This window comes from Engystomops pustulosus, chromosome 5, assembly GCF_040894005.1.
Source record: "Engystomops pustulosus chromosome 5, aEngPut4.maternal, whole genome shotgun sequence".
Classification (NCBI taxonomy): Eukaryota; Metazoa; Chordata; class Amphibia; order Anura; family Leptodactylidae; genus Engystomops; species Engystomops pustulosus.
The window spans coordinates 181,094,688-181,114,526 of NC_092415.1; the positions used below are offsets into that span (position 1 = coordinate 181,094,688).

Here is a 19,839-nt window from a genome sequence, read left to right on the forward strand (position 1 = left end):
GCCATGCACCAGTTTTCGGACGCCAGTCAGACTTGCACTTTCTTTTAGGCGCAAACTGCTTACAAAGTTATTTATGAAGTGCCTGCGCCAAATTTGTGTCGCACGTCACCCTTTTGTGGCGCGGTTGTACTATTTCACAAATTTCAGCACTGATGGGGGCGTTCCAGATTTAACATGAAAAGTCTTGGATGGACCTCCCGAATGTGCAAAGAGTTCTCTATGAAGATGAGATCTATATAGTACAGTATAGGGGGAACTGCACCAGAAAAAAACACTAAAAAGGGGCTGACCACATATTTATATTTTATGACTTCTTTACACGTTTTGCACTTCCTTCTAACCTTACACGTGAATTCTATATACTTTTACATTTCTGAACTGGATCGTTTTCATAGTTTTATATTTTTACAGTAAAAGCAATAAATCAAGACTCCAGCTCTGCCACGTCTGAATATACATTTTAACGTGCTTTGTATTACTCACTCTTTCTCACTAGAGTCGTTTTTTTTCTACACTCATGTTAATGAAAGCTTTTCTTTCCGCACTGTTATTGTGTCAATGGCTCCTGCCTGGCATTTCCCCATTAGGCCATTATTGTTCCACCAACTCCCTGCGTGGCCTGGCATTGACAAGACAAGAATACGTTAAAGTAGGAGTGTGGAGCAGCTGCAGACGCTTAATGCTCATTTATGTGTTCTTCCAGACTTCACGGAGTTAAAAAAAAAAAAAATTCTTAAAAGCAGGGTTTATAAAATGGAGGGAATATTGTATTTATTATGTTGTTCTGGCAGAAATAAGGGGTTTATTTTTACACACAGTGGGTGAGGAAGTGATTGCTAAGCGGAGCACAGCGGTGGAGGGTCAAATCCCAGCAGTTTGCGCAAAAGGAACTTGAAAAGGCATTCACTGCATGCGGATTGACGTCACGCGTTTTCTGTATGGAATGGATGTATGGAATTAGCAAAAAATAAAATACAGCCTATTCATCTCCAGCTTCGGTGGCCTTACGTCTAGAAATAGCGACATTTCATTGTGACCTACGTTGTGATCTTCTGGGCTGTCGGCTCGCTAAGTAGCTGCCCATAGGTAATTACTGTGTAAACAACAGCTCATCGGAAGCATGAAATGAGCGTCCGACCATCGCGTGATATTCTAGAGCTTTCTATCTGGATTGTCAGACTAAATATTATTTCTAAATTGAACGGCGAAGAGCTAACGGGCAATTTATAGGAGACAAATTATGTCATTTTCCGCCGCTCTCCTCTTCTCTAACAAGCATTTCCCAGAGACCATTTTGTGCTGCCACGAAGAAACACTAGAGACTAAATTGAACAAATGTAGATGTGTCTTTCCTTATAACAATACTTATCCAAAGTGGGGGGGACGATATCATCTCAGTTGAAAAAGTTCAGCTTAGGTCATGTAATGTAGCAGTCTGAATTCCCACAAAATGATACAATGCTCGCTGTCAGCTCTACTCTATATTCCTAAGCAGCGGCGGGAAGAGATTATAGTGGCATCGAAAAAACTTCTGAGCTAGGAAATATTGATTGGGAGGAAGAAGATTAAAGCCATGTTAACAGGACTGCAGATCCTTTGTATGTAAAGTAATGGGGCTTATTTACTAAGGGTCCCGCTAGCGCATTTCTGTCCGGTTTTCCGACTTTTCAGGGATCGCGCCGCCGGGACAGGGATTTAGAAGGGCATTGTGTTGCACACGATCGGATTTTATGCGACACAAATCTGGGAGCGGGCCGTCAGACGATCCGACTGATTCGGACAAACCGCGGGTTTTTACTTCAGAATTGTGTCGCAAGCGAAGCGCTTACATGCACCGGGGAGAAGAAGGTGAACTCCGGTGGACCTGAGCGGGGAAGCGACACATGCAGGATATCGGGCGCACAATGCAAAGTGCACTCTCGTCGGACACTCCGGATCGGGGAACGCGCAGGCCCGGGTAAGTAAATGTGCCCCAATGGGGCACATTTACTTACCCGGTCCAGTCGCGATCCAGCGGCGGGTTCTGCCAGGATTCACTAAGGTCCGTGCGCCGATATTCACCAGGTGTCGCTGCTGCGCCGAGGTACGCCGGAGTTCACCTGTTTTTTTCTGGTGTATGTGAGTGCTTGATCTTGCGACACAAATGGCTTTTTAAATTCCGCTGTTTTTCCGAATCCTTCGGGTTGGCCGGTGGCCACGCCCCCCCCCATTTCTGTTGCGTGAAAGTCGGCGCGATTGCGCCAAAAATCGATCGCGTGCGCCACAATCCCGTGAAATACAGCGCAAAGCGGAAATATTCGGGAAAAACCTGACGGATTCACGCCTGCGGACCCTTAGTAAATGTGCCCCAGTATGTTAAAGGGAAAGGATCATCAGGTTTTTTTTTGTATTTATAAAACTTATTTCTAATCTTTTTTTTATCATATTTTTTGTATCCAAATTTTTTGTGGGTAATCATGGGGGTGGCAGTTGATGTTACTGCAGTAACATGGACAATCGGTTGTTGGTGTCTTATAGTTATTGAGGTCAATGAAAGTGGATATTTTAGGAGAGGGAGTAGATAAGATTTCACCGTCACCTATTGTAAAAAGTGGAGGTTAAAATAGAGGTGTTATTCTTCCTTGTAAAAAATGTCTGTGATGAAAATGACACAACTGCTGAAAATAGTAGAGAACTGAAAACAGAACAGAAATTTCACTCCATTATTAGGTCTACTGGTCAGTGTAAAAACCCCAGGATTTTTTACAATTGTAATGAGCATTATGATGAACATCGGCAAATATTCTTAGAATATGGGTTTAAAGGGAACCTGCCAGCAGAAATTGATCTATTAAATCCCTATCTGTTTGTTGCCAAACAGGTTAATACCTTTCCAATCATGTTTATTTCATGACCTGGTTTGGTGCTATCATCTAGAAAATCAATTTTGAAGTGAGATGTAAATGACGGAGTTGGAGAGTTTAGCATTGAACATCCCCTATGAATACTCTCCTCACTGTTACTGAGGTGACAGCTGAATGTGGTTATTCCTACCATGAATCCCAATATGATGACAGTGGCTTACAGGAGCCATGAACATCTTTACTTAGAAAATGAAACTGATAGTACTATACATCATTTAGGGACGGCTTTTATAAAATGTTTGCTGCAATGCAAATTTGAGGCTTTACACAATATCCAAGTTGAATTATTGGTTGTGGTGCCTGCTAATTGTGCCCATTATTGTATATTTTTTAAATTCATGGTGATTGAGTGATTGTGCTTGGTACTACCAGTAGCTTATACTTTTTGTAGTTCAATGTATCTTTCTATCTTTAGTTCTTCCATTTAATGTAATGTATGTGAATCCCAGGGCCGGCGCCAGCACTGGGTATACAAGGACAAGTGCCGGGGCCCGGAGTTGCTAGAGGGGCCCACATGAGCCTGACCATTAGGAATCCATGTGGGTGACGGTAGCTGTATCTCATGAATCCGTAGGAGATGAGGGGGCTTTTGTATGAAATAACCATGAGGGGGATGTATATAAAATAACCATGGGTTATTTGGGATGATAAACTAGGGAATATTTTAGGGAACAGGAGACTCTTTTAGTTTCTGAATCTTTAATACCATCACCAGTTCACTACAAAGGGGCCCACTGAGGCTCTGTCGCCCAGGAGCCCACTGAAACCTGGAGCCGACCCTGGTGAACCCCTTATTGAGCTGTTGTACTGTAAGAAATTAATCTTGCTCTATAAATAAATAATAATCATGACAACGCTTTGTTGATGCAATATCAAATGGCAATGCCATGACTGGCTAGTATCGTCATGCAACATTACAAGTAGTAGAAGTTACAGGCGGTCCCCTACTTAAGAACACCCGACTTACAGACGACCCCTAGTTACAAACAGACCTCTGGATATTGTTAAATTACTGTACTTTAGCCCTAGGCTACAATAAACAGCTGTAACAGTTATTAAATATGTCTGCAAATAAGCTTTAATATTAATCCTGGTTCTTATGACAATCCAACATTTTTAAAATCCGATTGTCACAGAGATCAAATAAATTCTGTTTGGGGTTACAATTATAAAATATACAGTTCTGACTTACATACAAATTCAACTTAAGAACAAACCTACAGAACCTATCCTGTACGTAACCCAGGGACTGCCTGTATATCCCTCTACAGAGAACTGCCAAGGTTGATGTCGAGAAATAAGAGTACAAATACTTTTGATATACCTACTTTCTAAAAAATGTATATATATATATATATATACCACATAACCATAGAAACAAATCATGCCACACCCAATATTGACCTCCTGTTGAAAGTTTTTATTTTTACCTACCGTACATAATTCTAATTGAAACCATTTCCTATAATGTGCAATTCATTGACAATTTACGTTAAAAATGGAATGTTCTATTCGGAATCTGTTTAGAAGGTAAAACTTACAGCAAAAACTTGCAAAAAAATCTCTGCATTTATTTCTAGTGGGTATCTTAAGGTGACATTTTACAATACATCACACCAGCAGGATAAAGCAGCGACAATCTTTTCCAATTTTAACATATTTACTGGTTGACACAGTTTTCATGCTCCCCGTGCTGCTCATTGTCGTCCCTCGATGGGCGTGATGAATACTTGTCCTAACTCAACACAGATGCACGTCTGAACCAATTACAACTCGGGTGACAGTTTGTAAAAATCAATTTCAGATACTCACCTGCGAAGGTCAGTGAAGATTACTAAAATTTAGAAAGGCCCCCTTAATGTAGTAATGGAGCAGAATGGATGGGAATTAAGTCTCCAGGGCTATTATAGAAGAGAAGATCTGGATGTGTCATATGGAATTCACATCAAAATACGCCCCTATTTCCTTGTCTGCTGCACAGACTTGGCAAGAAATAGGACGTGACAGGCTAAACTGATCCAGGTTACATGATACTTTCATACAAATTAGATATTGGATTAGCCAACGCCGGCAAATGGCGTAACAGAATCATATGAAGCAAGAACACGGCTCCAAACGTATTTTCTATACAAACTAAATTAGTGGAATTCTTACCAATAAAAAAATAGAAATACATTGTAATTCTAGAGAAGATACAAGCACGTGGACAAAATTAAAGTGATTTCATTTTTAATTTGAATGCCAAAAATTCTCACAGGCAGAATCCAATGACTTCTAACTTAAGTTCTGGTACATTGAATCCAATAGAATTATTTATCAGCCGAGAACATTTTTAAAAATACACGGAAACCCAATAATTAGAGTTTCTATCGTCAGTCAAATGAAGAGGTTATGTGATTCTAAGAAATATGTTCTCGTGCTGAATTACCTGGAATTTGTAATTAGGAAACTTTTCCATCTACTTTATACAGCAGATTACTCTGATATCCGTACGGCTGGGTTTACATCTTGGCTTTTTTTGCATTTGTTAGACGTTTGCTGCAAAATTTACAAAAACTGATGCATTTTTCTTCATATGTCTACATTTTGTGACCTATACATTGCATTCGCTGTGTACGTAGTGATAAAAACGTTTTAAAAACGTTGAGATAAAACGTTTACCTTTTTTTTTAAGATGAGATCTATAAGATCTGTATGTGGGCATAAAAACGGATGTGATAGATGGATGCATATGCTGTAACACCTTCTGCATACATCGTCCATAGACACCAATGGTAAAAAAAAGGATACGTTTTGCATCCATGTTATTCTCAACCAAAACGAAAAAAAGGGAAAAGACTCACAGGACAACAAATGTGCACTGTTTTTGCATCTGTCGTGCCCATAGGCATGAATGGATGCGTTGTAGCACAAGTGTTTCTCAATTAAAAAACGGATCCGTCAACAGTATGCAAAAAACGAGATGTGAACCCACCCGAAATAAAAATGTTCTATAGTTACCTACACACAGGCCTGACTGAGGCTCTATATGTGCGCCTACTGTCCCACTGCGCCAATAATCCTTTATTTTTCATTGCATGAGATACCATTGTTTATGGTCAAATTAATTAATCCCATTTTCCTACCCAAATGCAATTGGCAAACGGTACAATATTAAGCGGGCTTGGAAGTAATGGCTTAGAAGATGTAGGTACTTTAGTTGGAAGGAGCCTTTGAAGGCTGCATTCACAGTTGTACACTAAAGCCGGACACAAATGATGACATTTAGCTGCACCGAATGCCCCCATCTGGCACCCATACAGAGAGAATAGCCAGGCAGAAAACACAGCATCCTGTGAAGGGAGACATCTGGCATCAAAACTGATGCACCAGATGCCAGAAACCATCCCATAGAAGACTACGGCATCCTTTCTGGCATGAGTTTCTCTCCAGCGTTTCTGAAACTTGCCAGAGAGAAACTGAGATTGAAGCCAAGTTTTCTTTGTAGAAAAAGTGTATATCGTTACATATAAGGAAACATGAACTTCATGAAAACTAAGTAGTTACCGATTCCAACGTGCAAATAGCCTTATCTCTGTCATGTGATTTTGATGTCATGTGATTTTCTCCATAATTAGGAATTTCTATCTGAGAGAACTAATTAAATAAATTTTTATTTTGAACTTTAGACACAACCAACTACATAAATTGTACTGCAGACAGGGGTAGATTTACACATAATGCAACCCAGGAAATTGATTTGGCCTCAAAAGAACAAGGAGGGCCCAGAATCTGGTTTGGGGAATCTGGGAGAAGCAAAATGTCAACATATGGAAGCATCCATAGGACAGGACGCCAATACAGTTCTGATATATTCCTAACTCTGCCATTCTGATCCCAGAGTTGCCAATCCCACTTGTAACTGCAACAAAAAAAATTTTTTTTATCATTGTCTAAGTGCTACAACCCACAAGTTGATTTTCCTCTTCTTTGCCAATTCTTTTTTTGCCTTAAAGGGGATTTCCCATGAACAGAAGTTAGGCCTTATCCACAGGATAGGGCCTAACTTGCTGATCGGTAGGGATCTCAGTGATGAGACCCCCATAGATCATGAAAACAAAGGGTTTCATGGGGTCCCACGTAACTCTGTCAGACCTCTTGTCGCTCCATCAGAGTAATAGAGCAGACGGCCGCGGATGACCGTTCTGCTCCATTAATCTCTATGGAGCTGACAGAGATCGTCGTTTTCGTGATCCGTGTGGGGTCCCTTCAATGGGGGCCTAACTTCTGTTCGTGGGAAAAGTCCTTTAATTTCCAAGTTCTTTTTTTGAGACAAGCCTTGGGACACAAATAAGACCTTGTTGTAGGTCTGGGAAAGCCGGTTTTGGTTATTCAGAGTGGAACTGCTTTGGCCTAGAAGGACAATCCTATACTTAAAGTATATGGTACAGGCTAACTTGGAATTCATTTAAACGTTGCTCCTCTTAAACAAGTAAGATCTTTGTGTCTTCTAGTATGACACATGGCCATGACTAAAGAGTGGCGCTGAGAAGTATTTCAAGGTCCCAGAGTGGTCTAGCTAGTCTTGAGACCTTAACCTAATCAAAAATCTTTGGAGTGAGCCCGAGACGTAGCTACCAGGGGGGCAAAGGGCCAGTGGCTCCAGGTCCCAGAGCTTTGAGGGGCCCACTCCCTAGGATAGAGTTGTATACAGTGATAAGTGCAGCCTTGCTCTAGTCTCAATGGATATATATGTGTGCTGACTCCCAACATATATGTATTACTATTGACCTTCCAGAACCTGTGACAGACCTCCAAAGGTCCTTTTTGGTGAGCACAGCACAAAGAGGGAGTGACAGAGCACATGTGTCAGGTAAGTATGGGTTTATGTTTGTGTCTCTGTGTCTGTCTGCTTGTAGTCTTCTGTCTGTTTGCCTGTCTTCTTTTTAAGTACTGCTCAGTATATCTACCCATATCCTGTATACATGGACACAGTACTACTACTCCTATCATGTGTATATAGGCTCATAACAGTAATACTACTTCTATCCGGTTTATAAAGACATAGCACCGTACTACTACTCAAGCCCTGTACAGTACTACTACTCCTATCCTGTATATATGGGTACAGAACAGTACTACTACTCCTATCCTGTATAAATGGGTACAGCACAGTACTACTACTCCTATCCTGTAAATATGAGTACAGCACAGTACTACTACTCCTATCCTGTATATAAAGAAATGGCATAGTACTACTATTCATATCCTGTTTAAATAGACACAGCACAATACAACTACTCCTATCCTGTATATATGAACACAGCACAGTTATAGTAGTATAATTGTAATGGAATAATTTCATATAATCATGGAAAGCCATTTTAATATGACAGCTCCAAGTTGCAGTCGGTAGAAGTGGTCATGGTGGCCTGGTCAGATGAAAGAGACAAGATATGTGGATGACCACAGAGATGTCACCTGTAAGTTACTACATTGTTATGTCCTGCACTATGTAGAAACAGTATCTAACATTACATGTTGACTGTATGGTGGTAATCTTGGTATACCGGTGTTGGGTGCCCAATTGGTGTGTTTTGCCCCCCCCCCCTCCTTGCTGAACCCCTAGCTAAGCCTCTGACGGGAGCTGAAACTCAATGTTGCACCTACACAGCCCAAAACCTTAAATCTTCCGGAGAAGACCTGTATGGAGGACTGGGCCAAAATACCTGCTGCAGTGAAAATTATAGAAGAAGAAGAGGAGTTATGTTTCCCTATTGTATGAAATACATATTTAATGAAATACAATGCAAATTAATTATTTAAAAATCTTGCAATATTTTAGATTCTGTCTCTGGCAGCTTAAGCGTGCCTATGATTAAAATCACTGACCTCTCCATTCCTTATAGGTGGGAAGGTGTAGGTGTATCAAATACTTATTTTCCCTACAGAACAGTAGATACAAAATCAGATTACAAATATAACACTGAAACAATACAACTTTAAAGGGAACCTATCATCAGAAATTGGCCTAATAAAACACTACCTTTACGCTGTCAAGCAGTTGCACACCTTCCAGATCCTGTTTCTTTGAAGACCCAGCTTAATGCCATCACCCAGAAAATCAACTTTGAAGTTAGTTGTAAATTAAATGTATAAAGTCAGGGAGGCGGAGAGTTCAACATTAAAGTCAAACTCTCCCTGCCTCTGAACACCTCCTCTTATGTGATTGGCATCATGCGCCATCATGGCATTGGCATCATACTAAAGGGGGCTGACTGGCTGTATACTACACCCTCGGCTTATACTGGAGGTTTACCCAATAGGTTTACCCAATTTTTGGTGGTAAAATTAGGGGTCTCGGCTTATACTCGGGTCGGCTTATACTCGAGCATATACGGTACTGCTAATGTTTATGAGGCCAATTTCTGATGACAGATTCCATTTTAAAAAAAACTAAATCGAGACATTAGCTTAATACTGACACATATCCTTAACAAAAGGCAAAAAAACCCCCACAAAATTACAAGATACACATTTCATGTCTGCTTACAACTATTTGTAGTGAAAAATAAATTAAAAAGAAACCATTGTATTGTTTCTTTTATAATCTACACAGGGAAAAAAACAAAAGTATAAATTCACAAAAAAATAATTAATGTCAATTGTATTTGAAAGAAATGTAGAAGTGGAATGGCAAGTTTTTATGTTCCCTTTTTTTAATACATTTTTATGGAAATCTGTAGTGTTCAGAGTGCAAAAATCAATTTGACTCAATGGTGGAACGAAGAGCCATCTATTTCAAGGGTTCAGAAAGCACTAAAATAACTCAAAATGGCAAATCACCCCAACGAATACCAAGCTTAGTCCCCTGATTATTTCACCAGCTGAAGCTGAAGAGTCATTAAATTATTTTAGGCCAAGATGCAGGGAAAACGGTGCTAAAATTACCTGGTGAAATTGCTGTACCCCTTCCAAGTGTTGTGAGGTCAATTTAAACATTACGGCTCAAGATACATCCCTGATAGAAATTCTTACCTCTGACTGAATGGAAAAATGGCTCATTTCATTTAACCTGGGGAAGCTTGACAGAAAGAAGACAGACATTTCAGCCCCATAGACTATAATAATGGATTTCAATGCTGTGTCTCCTGGGTGTGATCAAGCCGTCTAGTGAATAATAAACTTTGAACATTGCTTTATATGCAGCTGGCTGGAAATTCACTTTCGAGACAAAAGTAAGGACAGAAACACAGGGAGCTTCTGTTCTTCCTGTTAGTTACAACATAGATATGTGTTATAGGCCAGCGATGAGAAGCCAATGGTATAGATGAATTTACATTAGGGAGCAGATGCCATAAATGATGTGCACAAATCTGTTCTTGCTGTGTATATTTTGTAGACTATGGCCAGAAAGGGGTCTGGTAATGAAAATAAAAGGTACATATCGAAACACATACCTGTCACATCTGGTTCCCTCAAGGGGAAGATATATTTCAATCTTCCCAGACACCGTCATTCTTTAGCTAGCCACCCATTACAATTTACATTTTAAAGAGGTTGTAGGGTAATAATAGCAAAAAAATATATAAACATATTCACCTCAATGACCTGATCCTAGATTGCCTCCATCCCAACACCTCCGTGGTCCTACATAATTGTCTACTTCCTGTTCCTTCTCAACAAGCAGGAAACAAACACAGGATGCAACGATGACCCATGACTGGTCACGTCTTCTGTTGAGGAAGACCAGGAAGTAGAGAAAAGTGGGGTCCCCAGAAGCATTGGCAAGTACTTTCGCTAGAACATGTTTTCTGATTTACAACTCGGTTGGAAGTTCTAATACCTCAACGTTAACAAATCTGTAGGCTGGTGGGAACAAATGATGTCTTGGAAGTAGCAAATCATGCTGTTATATATAAAGTACAGGCAGTCCTCATGTTACATACACAAGTTGAATTTGTATGAAAGCTGGATCAGGTATATTTTGTAAGACAAAACTCAAGCCAAATTTTTTTTACAGTGACTGGATTTTCTCATTTTTGGGTCGTCATAAGAACAAATATTAATAATAAAGCTTAATTCCCGACACCTTTGGTAAATGTTACAGTAGATAATTAAAGCCCGTTTGTAACTGGGGGTTGTCTGAATGTTGGTGTACTTAAGTCAGGGACTGTTTTTTGCATCAATGTTTCCAGGGTAGGTTGGTGACATCATTTTAATCTTGAATCTGGATATACCAATTTTTCAAAACGGTTGAGTTATCTTTGAAGGCATTGGTTAAGTTCACCTCTGGAGAACCTACAGTACCTAAGTACCGTCAATATAGGAGATTTTTTGGGTTCTTACAAAAAGCTTCTCTCTGGAGGACCTGTCCTAAATTTATCCAGTGATCATGCTATAGTGCAAAATACACTTGTTGCCCAGTTTAACTACAGAATATAGTAGATTGCAGGGGGAACCCAATCCCCACAAGGCCTTTGAAATACTTTATGTGAAACACCTACCTCTTTTGTGTTACAATGTAGCCATACTTGTCACTGCTGGAAGACTTCACTTGAAGTTCCACTTCTTGTCCTATTTTCTTTGGTTTTTCCTCGAAAGATCTGTCGTCCTGAGCATAACTTTCCTGTACCCAGCGCTGAAGCTCAATCTCTTCCTTAGAATCAGAGTCGTCTTCAGCTGACTTCTTCTGAGCTGTCAGCTCTCTAGTGTACGTCTCACTCTTCACATTCTCAATCCCTACTTTCTTTTCATCATCATAGTCATCATCATCTGAGGTGTAATGAAAATCCCCAAATCTCTTAAATCCATTCTCAAAAGGCTCTGACATGAACTCGTGTGACATAGAGTTACTATTAAAATCAGGAAGATCCTCTTTCTTTGCACTTCTTTCTTTTTCCTAAAAAAAAGCATCAAATACAGCTTTACCATATTTCCTCAATGTCATGAATAAAGATGAAAACCCAAGTCCCCAAAAGTGTCCAAAAATAGGAATAAAGATCAGCTCTCCATTCACTTCTCTGGGATGTAGGACATTGAAATCATAAGAGAACCTGTCAGGGCAATTTGAGACACTAAACCAACTAAAGGTCCTTGAGCCATAGGGGGTTTGATCACTTATACAATATACTGCAATACAACTGTATTGCAGTACATAGTAGATATAAACAAACGATTGATCCAGCATCCAGATGTCTGTACAGATGTCTGTATAACGGTACCTTTTTTTAAACCTTTTTATACCTTGATGAAATAAATAGAAGTTTTATAGCACTTATTTCAAGCCTGGATGCTGGATCAATCGTTTGTTTGTCCAAGATGCACTGAATCGGCTCAGCATATCCGCGCACCGGCACCTGATGTCTTGACCACAGAAGGGTGAGCTGAATCTCTACTATTTTTTTCTTTTTGTCTATACATAGTAGATATAGTAGACAGACTGCAATATAATCATGTGTAGTTTACTGTTTTGATGACGTCTGCCTGAGAGGCCGGTATATCATTTATTCTGCATGGCTGACATCAGAAGACTTGAGAAAGCACGACCCGTCGCCTGTTCTGATGGCTCTAAGATAAACATCCTTGTTAAAAGTTTCGGTGACAGTCACGCTTCTTCCTTCAATTTTTGTATATTATGGACTTGTACTTTGGATGAGCACCCCGGACTGCTGTGTCCACGATGCCGGGTAAAGTCATTGATACCGAACTCGAGCCACAGTGATAGCAACGTCGACCATCATAATCTCCTTTCCATTTCAGACTGTAATATAGGATTACTGATGACAGCTATGGGAGCATTTAAAAGGACCCAAAAGGTCATTGCGTCCATCAGCACTCTGCGATGAAGTCACAGAGGCGTCCAGCTAAAGGTACGTTAGGTTCTGCGATTGGGTTTCACTGCAGCTCCTAAAAGTTTAACTGACGCAATCTGTGCCAGCAGCGGCTGTGGCAGTTCCCGGCATGTGTGAGCTGTGTCATACAGCTGACACCTACCTGCCTGGTATAAAAAGGGCTCAATTTGTGACTACTCGATACTCCACTTTACATCCGGACCACTTATATTTTTCTGGTGGACGGTTGTGAAGGGGTTAATGTAATGTATGTGAACCGGTCCATTACAGCACCGTTATTAAAAATAAATATTAATAACGGAATATCATGCGTCAAATAATAAAAACGAAATATAAAATGAAAAAAAGTTCAACTTCATTTAAGACAATAATGTAATGAAACTATTGTTGTCCAACCTTTAGTCTAATGTGTATATGATCCCCATAGAGCAGGGGTAGGGAACCTATGGCTCGGGAGCCAGATATGGCTCTTTTGTTGGCTGCATCTGGCTCTCAGACAGATTTTTTAATAAATAGTGATGGCTGCTGTGTGTGTCTTAGACTGATCACTGGACACAGACAGCAATGTTACCGCTGCCTACGTCCTTTGTACGACCCTGACGCCATCGCCTAAGACTGGGTCAAAGAGAAGAGCGTGGGAGCGATAAGGAGCTGGCTGCATGTAGCGCTGGTAAGTGAATATTCTTTTTTTTTTTTGCTGTCACTACCTATCTACTGGAGGGCATGTGCTGTGGCTACCTATCTACTTGGGGGCATGTGCTGTGGCTACCTATCTACTGGGAGTATGTGCTGGGGCTACCTATCTACTGGGAGTATGTGCTGGGGTTACCTATCTACTGGGAGTAATCCAAAAGAAACAGCAGGAGAGCAGCACTCCGTGGTGACTAATATTTATTCAAACACCAGTGGTACAAATAAGCAACGTTTCGGTTAGCTCCATGCAGCCATTTTCAAGCTTGAAAATGGCTGCATGGAGCTAACCGAAACGTTGCTTATTTGTACCACTGGTGTTTGAATAAATATTAGTCACCACGGAGTGCTGCTCTCCTGCTGTTTCTTTTGGATTCCTCTGGTGCCTCGAGTCGGGCCCAAAGAGCTTGCACCCACCTGGATTTGAATCCACTTCACAGTGCCGCCCTCATCCCTTTTCTGGCTTTTATCTACTGGGAGTATGTGCTGTGGCTACCCATATACTGGGGGCGTGTGCTGTGGCAACCTATCTACTTGGGAGTATGTGCTGTGGCTACCCATCTACTGGGAGTATGTGCTGGAGCTACCTATATACAGGGAGGCATGTGCTGTGACTACCTCTCTCCTGGGAAGTATGTGCTGTGGCTACCTATATACTGGGGGAGGCATGTGCTATTGTTTCCTATTTACTGGGAGTATGTGTTGTAGCTACCTATCTACTTGGGGGTATGTGCTGGGACTACCTATTTACTGGGAGGCATGTGGTGGGTGTCAGGATTTGGAGTAGTGAACCCCCTGGACCACCGCAAACAATGATGTAAGCAAACACCTGGGACCGGAATCTAAGTGGCACCCGGTCTTCACCAGTGCCTGCCACAAAGCAGGAGGGTCTTACTATAGCGTAATACAACCAGGTCATTCCACAGGCGCGACTTGTCCACGGTGGCAGCCAGGGTCGAGGTACAGGATCACTAGGCAGTCTCGTGGTCCGTAACAGGCAGACGGTCAAGGCAGGCGGCAATGATGCGAGGTCGGGGATGGAGCAAGAGGTCAAGGCTGGCAGTGAAGGAGCAGAATCAGGAACAGCTCCGGGGTCACAATAGGAGATCAACACTTGGGAAGGAAACAGTGTGGAAAGCTTCCTCATAGGCATGAAGCACTAAGATCCAACGGGGAACGCTGGGAGCCATCGGTCTTTATGGGAACCCAGGAGTGGGCAGGCCAATCAGCGGCCCGCTGGCCCTTTAAACCTGTGAGTGCCGGCGCACGCATGCTGGGCAGCCGGGACGGGAGCCGGAAAGTGGTGAGTTGAGTGAGCTCAGAAAGGGGTACCACCACAGAGAGGGGCACGGGTGTGCCTGCGAACCGAGACCTAGATCGCAGGGGCACCCGTGACACTGGGACGACCTATCTACTGGGGGGCATGTGCATATGGTACGGCTCTTACGGAATAACATTTTAAAATATGTTGCGTTCATGGCTCTCTCAGTCAAAAAGGTTCCTGACCCCTGCCATAGAGGGATCACTGGTTTGTCGTTTTTGGATATTGCGTTACAAAGTTATATCCCCCCTGTTTTTATGTGCAGTCACATAGATGTTGTGTGTTGTTAGTTTGCGGCAATATTTGCATAAACTTACCAAGCTTAGGCCTTTCAGACACATCTCTATAGTATATGTATATTCTGTATATATGTGATTGTATCGATGTATACAATGATTTAATAAGCCGCTTGCCCTAATCATTTACTATTTATATATAAATTATTCTAAAAAAAAAAAAATAAAGGGCGAAAATCAGTTTAAAAAGTTAATGTACCTTTATTTCATTTTGTGACTGCTCCTTGCTTGTTTCCTGACCTATAAATTAACATAAAGATCACCTTAACAAATATGGATAATCACATAATAATATCAACACATGATGGTATCGAATTATACAATAGGAAATACATAAGATGATAATACCGGTGGTGTACCCCTAACTGAGAAAGTACGAGACATTCCTAGGATATCATAGTATCATAGTTTATACGGTTGAAAAAAGACACATGTCCATCAGGTTCAACCAATGAAGGGAAGGGATTGCATGAGGAAAGGATTTAGGGGAAACATTTCTATACAACATAACCATTAATGTTATTTAGGTTTAAAAAGGCATCTAGACCCTTCTTGAAGCTCTCTGCTGTCCCTGCTGTGACCAGCGCCTGAGCTCAGCTATTCCACAGATTGACAGTTCTCATAGTAAAAAAGCCCTGTCGCCTCCGGTGATTAAACCTTGTTTTCTCCAGACTGAGACAGTGCCCCCTCGTCTTTTGATTTGATTCAATCTGAAACAACTTACCAGCATATTTTTTGTATGGACCATTCATATATTTATATAAATTAATCATGTCCCCTCGTAGTTGTCTCTTTTCCTGAATAAACAAATCTAGTTGTTTTAATCTTTCCTTTAATCTTTGTAATGCCAAAATCTTTGCAGAATTTGGGTGACCTGAGCGGTGGCATTTCTTAACCCCTTAACGACCTGGCCATTCTCCATTTTATCGTTTTTCATTCCCCACCTTCAAAAATCTATAACTTTTTTATTTTTCCATGTACAGAGCTGTGTGAGGGTTTTTTTTTGTGTAACAAATTGCACTTCATAGTGACAGTATTTTAATATTAGATGCCATGTACTGGGAAGCAGGAAAAAATTTCCAAATGAAGTGAAATTGGTGAAAAAATATGCCATTTTCTTGTGGGCTTGGATTTTACGGCTTTCACTGTGCACCCAAATAACGTCACCTTTATTCTTTGGGTCGGTACAATTACGGGGATTTATATTGGTTTTATAATGTTTTGCAATGTTTGATGATGTTTTCAATGCTACCAAGGACTGCACGGCCTTTTGATCACTTTTTATTTATCGAAATGGCAAAAAAAGAAAGCATTTTCAACTTTGGGCGCTATTTTACATTACAGGGTTAAAAGCTGGGAATAACCATTATTACACTTTGATAGATCAGACATTATAGGATGTGGCAATACCTAACATGTTTATGATTTTTACTGTTTATATTTGTATCAGTTCTAGGGAAAGGGGGTGATTTGAAATTTTTTTTTCTTTTTTAATTTTTTTTTTTTACTATTTTTCATAGCCCCCAGGGTATTTTAACCTTTGGTTGTCTAATTGATGCAACCATATTTTGACATACTACAGTATGGCAGTATATGAGGATTTTACACCTTGTCTATTACAATGTGCAAAGCCTAGCGTCATACTCCATGGCAATGTCCATCAGTGGTTGCTCTCTTTTTTTGTGGGGGTCCCATCACTGAGACCCTCTTGCAGTTTCGACAAATGAATATTATCTTTTGTTAGTTAAAAGTTATACCATTTTCCAATATACTTTCTATATCAATTTCTCATTGCTTTCTAGATTTCTGCTTGCTGTCATTCTATAGGAAGCTTCATTGTTGGTCCCTGGTCATGTGATGTCACACAGGTGTACAACTCGTTATATTCCTGGTCATATGATGTCACACAGGTGCACGGCTTGGTATATCCCTGGTCATGTGATGTCACACAGGTGCATTACTCTGATTTCTCTCTGTGATATAAGGAGCTGTGCACCTGTGTGACATCACATGACCATGGACAGAGTTCTATCCACTGAATGAAGGAATGAAGCTTAAGTTTGAATGACAGCAAGCAGAGATCTGGTCTACTGTGAGGAATTGAAACAGAAAGTATATTATAAAGCTGTATAACTTTATTTATATTTTCTAAAATTGAACAACCCCATTAAATTTGATTTAGCTGGATCTATTCCTCACTTAAATAAAAGCTAAAAGATAAAAGCTAAACCTCATGTCATAAAGTGCTTGCAATACATGTCTCCTTTCGATTCATTTTACAAAAAATAAAACAAAAATGTGCTTTGTTAGCTTTTTTTGCTGCAATTTAACCAAAAGATGCCTAAACCTTCCCTACCGATCAGGAATTACTTAATACTCCTTTCTCTAGAGCATAAATATATGCAAATATGCAACCGATAAATTATAACGCCTGTAGCACCAACTCATTGACTCTGAGGCGACGACTTGTTGTTACACAAGTTACTGAACTGTACATTGGGAAAATCAATACATTGATCTTGTAGAAAGAGATTATGCAAATATTCTTTCTGCTTCGAACACACAGTTTGTGCAAATTTAGTGCTTAACAACAAGTTTCAAGGTTAGTTTCCTGCACTTTACAGCGGGAGACTATTGATTGCGGGTCACAGGTGTCAAGCGGCTGCCTGCAAAGCGTGTTATTTATGTAGTGTTTCCCGTGGAGTGAGTAAGATATAAACATACACTTTTCTAAGATGATTGTTTCAATGGTTTTGATTGTTTATGAAGTGTCATTTTCTTTAAGGCAGATACAGCACCTGCATACACTTACACAGTAAAGAGATATACGACTGGAGAACAGAAGGGCAAACATATAATACAGCTGACAATTTCTTTTAACATAATACATTTTCTTAATGGATATAACATTTTTAGTTACTTTTGTGTTTGTTTTATTTTTCTCAACAATGATAAGGCTTTATGACCTTAAAAATTTTCAAGAATTGCAGCTCCACAAGAAACCTCAATGCAACCTTATTACTACAACGGCTGGCGCATGTGCAGATGGATGTGGATCCAGCCGCACAGTTCCAACATCAATCTGTGCATGCGCCAGCCGCAGATTCAGGCAGATGCTGACCATGCATGCGCAAGAATTGCCTTCGGCAGGAAGAGGAGATGGCTGAGGGGCATTGTATGCATGACGTCTGCAGGGGGAAGCAACAGTGGCGGAGCTACATGGGGGATGGGAAGTTCTTTTTTAATTTTAAAAGAACGCATGACGTAGTGGTTTCTCCAAGGACTCAGGGCGCTCCTCTCTAGCCACACCCAGGGGACAAGAGACTGGTCTCTGCATACAATATAGGTAAAGTTTTCTCTAAGTCATTTTGAGTAAATGCTATTTTTACTACAAAAACTCTATTTTTGTATAGACTAGGCAATGTATAGACTATTCTCTGTGAGCACATGAGGGAACCACAAATAAGGCTCCTGATGACAAGTTCCCTTTGAGCCCAAAGGAAAGGCCCTCTCACCCACTATGTGCTGGGCTATAGAGAATAATTTCTGAAATAAAAGTGTCCTGGGACTTTTGGCTCATCCTAGTTTCCAGAACATTAAAAGTGCAGTATGCCCTAGAAAATTGCCAGACTTTGGTTTTTGCCTAAACGATATAACTTTATAATGTTTCATAGAGAGAAAATAGGATAAAACAGGAAACCATTGGAGAAATCAATCTAGCACAAAAGGGAATGTTGGTTACTGAGAACTTGATGGAGGAAGAACTTTCTGAGCACTTTAATCATACATTGTGAGAGTAGAGTCTGCTTGTTTTTACTAGAACCCTAATGGGGTATGTTCCTGAGTTTCTTATATTGGTACCACTTTGGGGAACTCAAACTGATTTCGATCAACAATTATCACCCATCCATGGAATGAGATATAAATAGAAAATAGATTATGGGCAACTTCTGGATTCCCAATCTCATACTTCATTCAATTTCCTTTCCTTCCTTGATGGAATAAGAATACCCCTTTAATTATAGTCTTGGCCATATTGTTATCTTTCATTTTTCATACCTTGAGAAGTCTGATTATTCTCTTTGTTCTCATCCCGTTCCTCCGATTTATAGGGATCCACTCTTTTAACTTCTTCATCTCCTCTTTCCGTCTCAATTTTACGAGCATCAACTTGATCACCATCAACAATCTGAAGAGTATCAGCGATCACATCTGCTAGTTCATCCAGCTCTTTAGGGCTGAGATTATCGAAGTTAAATTTATGCTTTCCAAGCTCCTTCACAACATTCTGAATAAATGTTTCTAAGTGAAAGACAAGACATCGGTGTTAATGTCAGACACAAGAAATCAATTTGAGAGCATCTGTATAAATGCTGGTTTATTAGATATACCGTATTTTCCGGACTATAAGGCGCACATAAAAACCTAAGATTTCCTTAGAAATCCAAAGTGCGCCTTATAGTCCGGTGCGCCTTATGTATGGAGGAGGGCAGCGGACCCTACTTACATAGGTCCCCGCTACCAGAGACAGCAGATCTCCAGCGGGAACTGCAGTTCCCGCTGGAGATCTGCTGTCTCCGGTAGCGGGGACCTATGTAAGTAGGGTCCGCTGAACTCCTCCATACATAAGGCGCACCGGACTATAAGGTGGGTCCGCTGCCCTCCTCCACCTGATCGGACCTCCTTCCCCATCTCCCTGGGGAGACCGCTCACCTCTTGCCGGGTCTGTGGAGAGCCGCTGGTTTTCACACCACGCTCCCGGACCTCCTCCACGCCCCCGGACCTCCTCCATGCCC

At 40.8% G+C, this 19,839-nt stretch overlaps 1 protein-coding gene across 1 annotated transcript in view; it reads right to left on the reverse strand.

Moving 5' to 3' along the window:
• The window catches only part of PTPRN2 (protein tyrosine phosphatase receptor type N2), a 644,507-nt gene that overhangs the window by 428,911 nt on the left and 195,757 nt on the right, over window positions 1-19,839 (reverse strand). The window contains exons 7-9 of the mRNA XM_072153967.1: window positions 19,103-19,345; window positions 15,243-15,283; window positions 11,390-11,784 (exon numbers count right to left, since the gene is read on the reverse strand). Coding sequence (XP_072010068.1) covers window positions 11,390-11,784; window positions 15,243-15,283; window positions 19,103-19,345 — 679 coding nt within the window. The remainder of the gene's footprint in view (window positions 1-11,389; window positions 11,785-15,242; window positions 15,284-19,102; window positions 19,346-19,839) is intronic.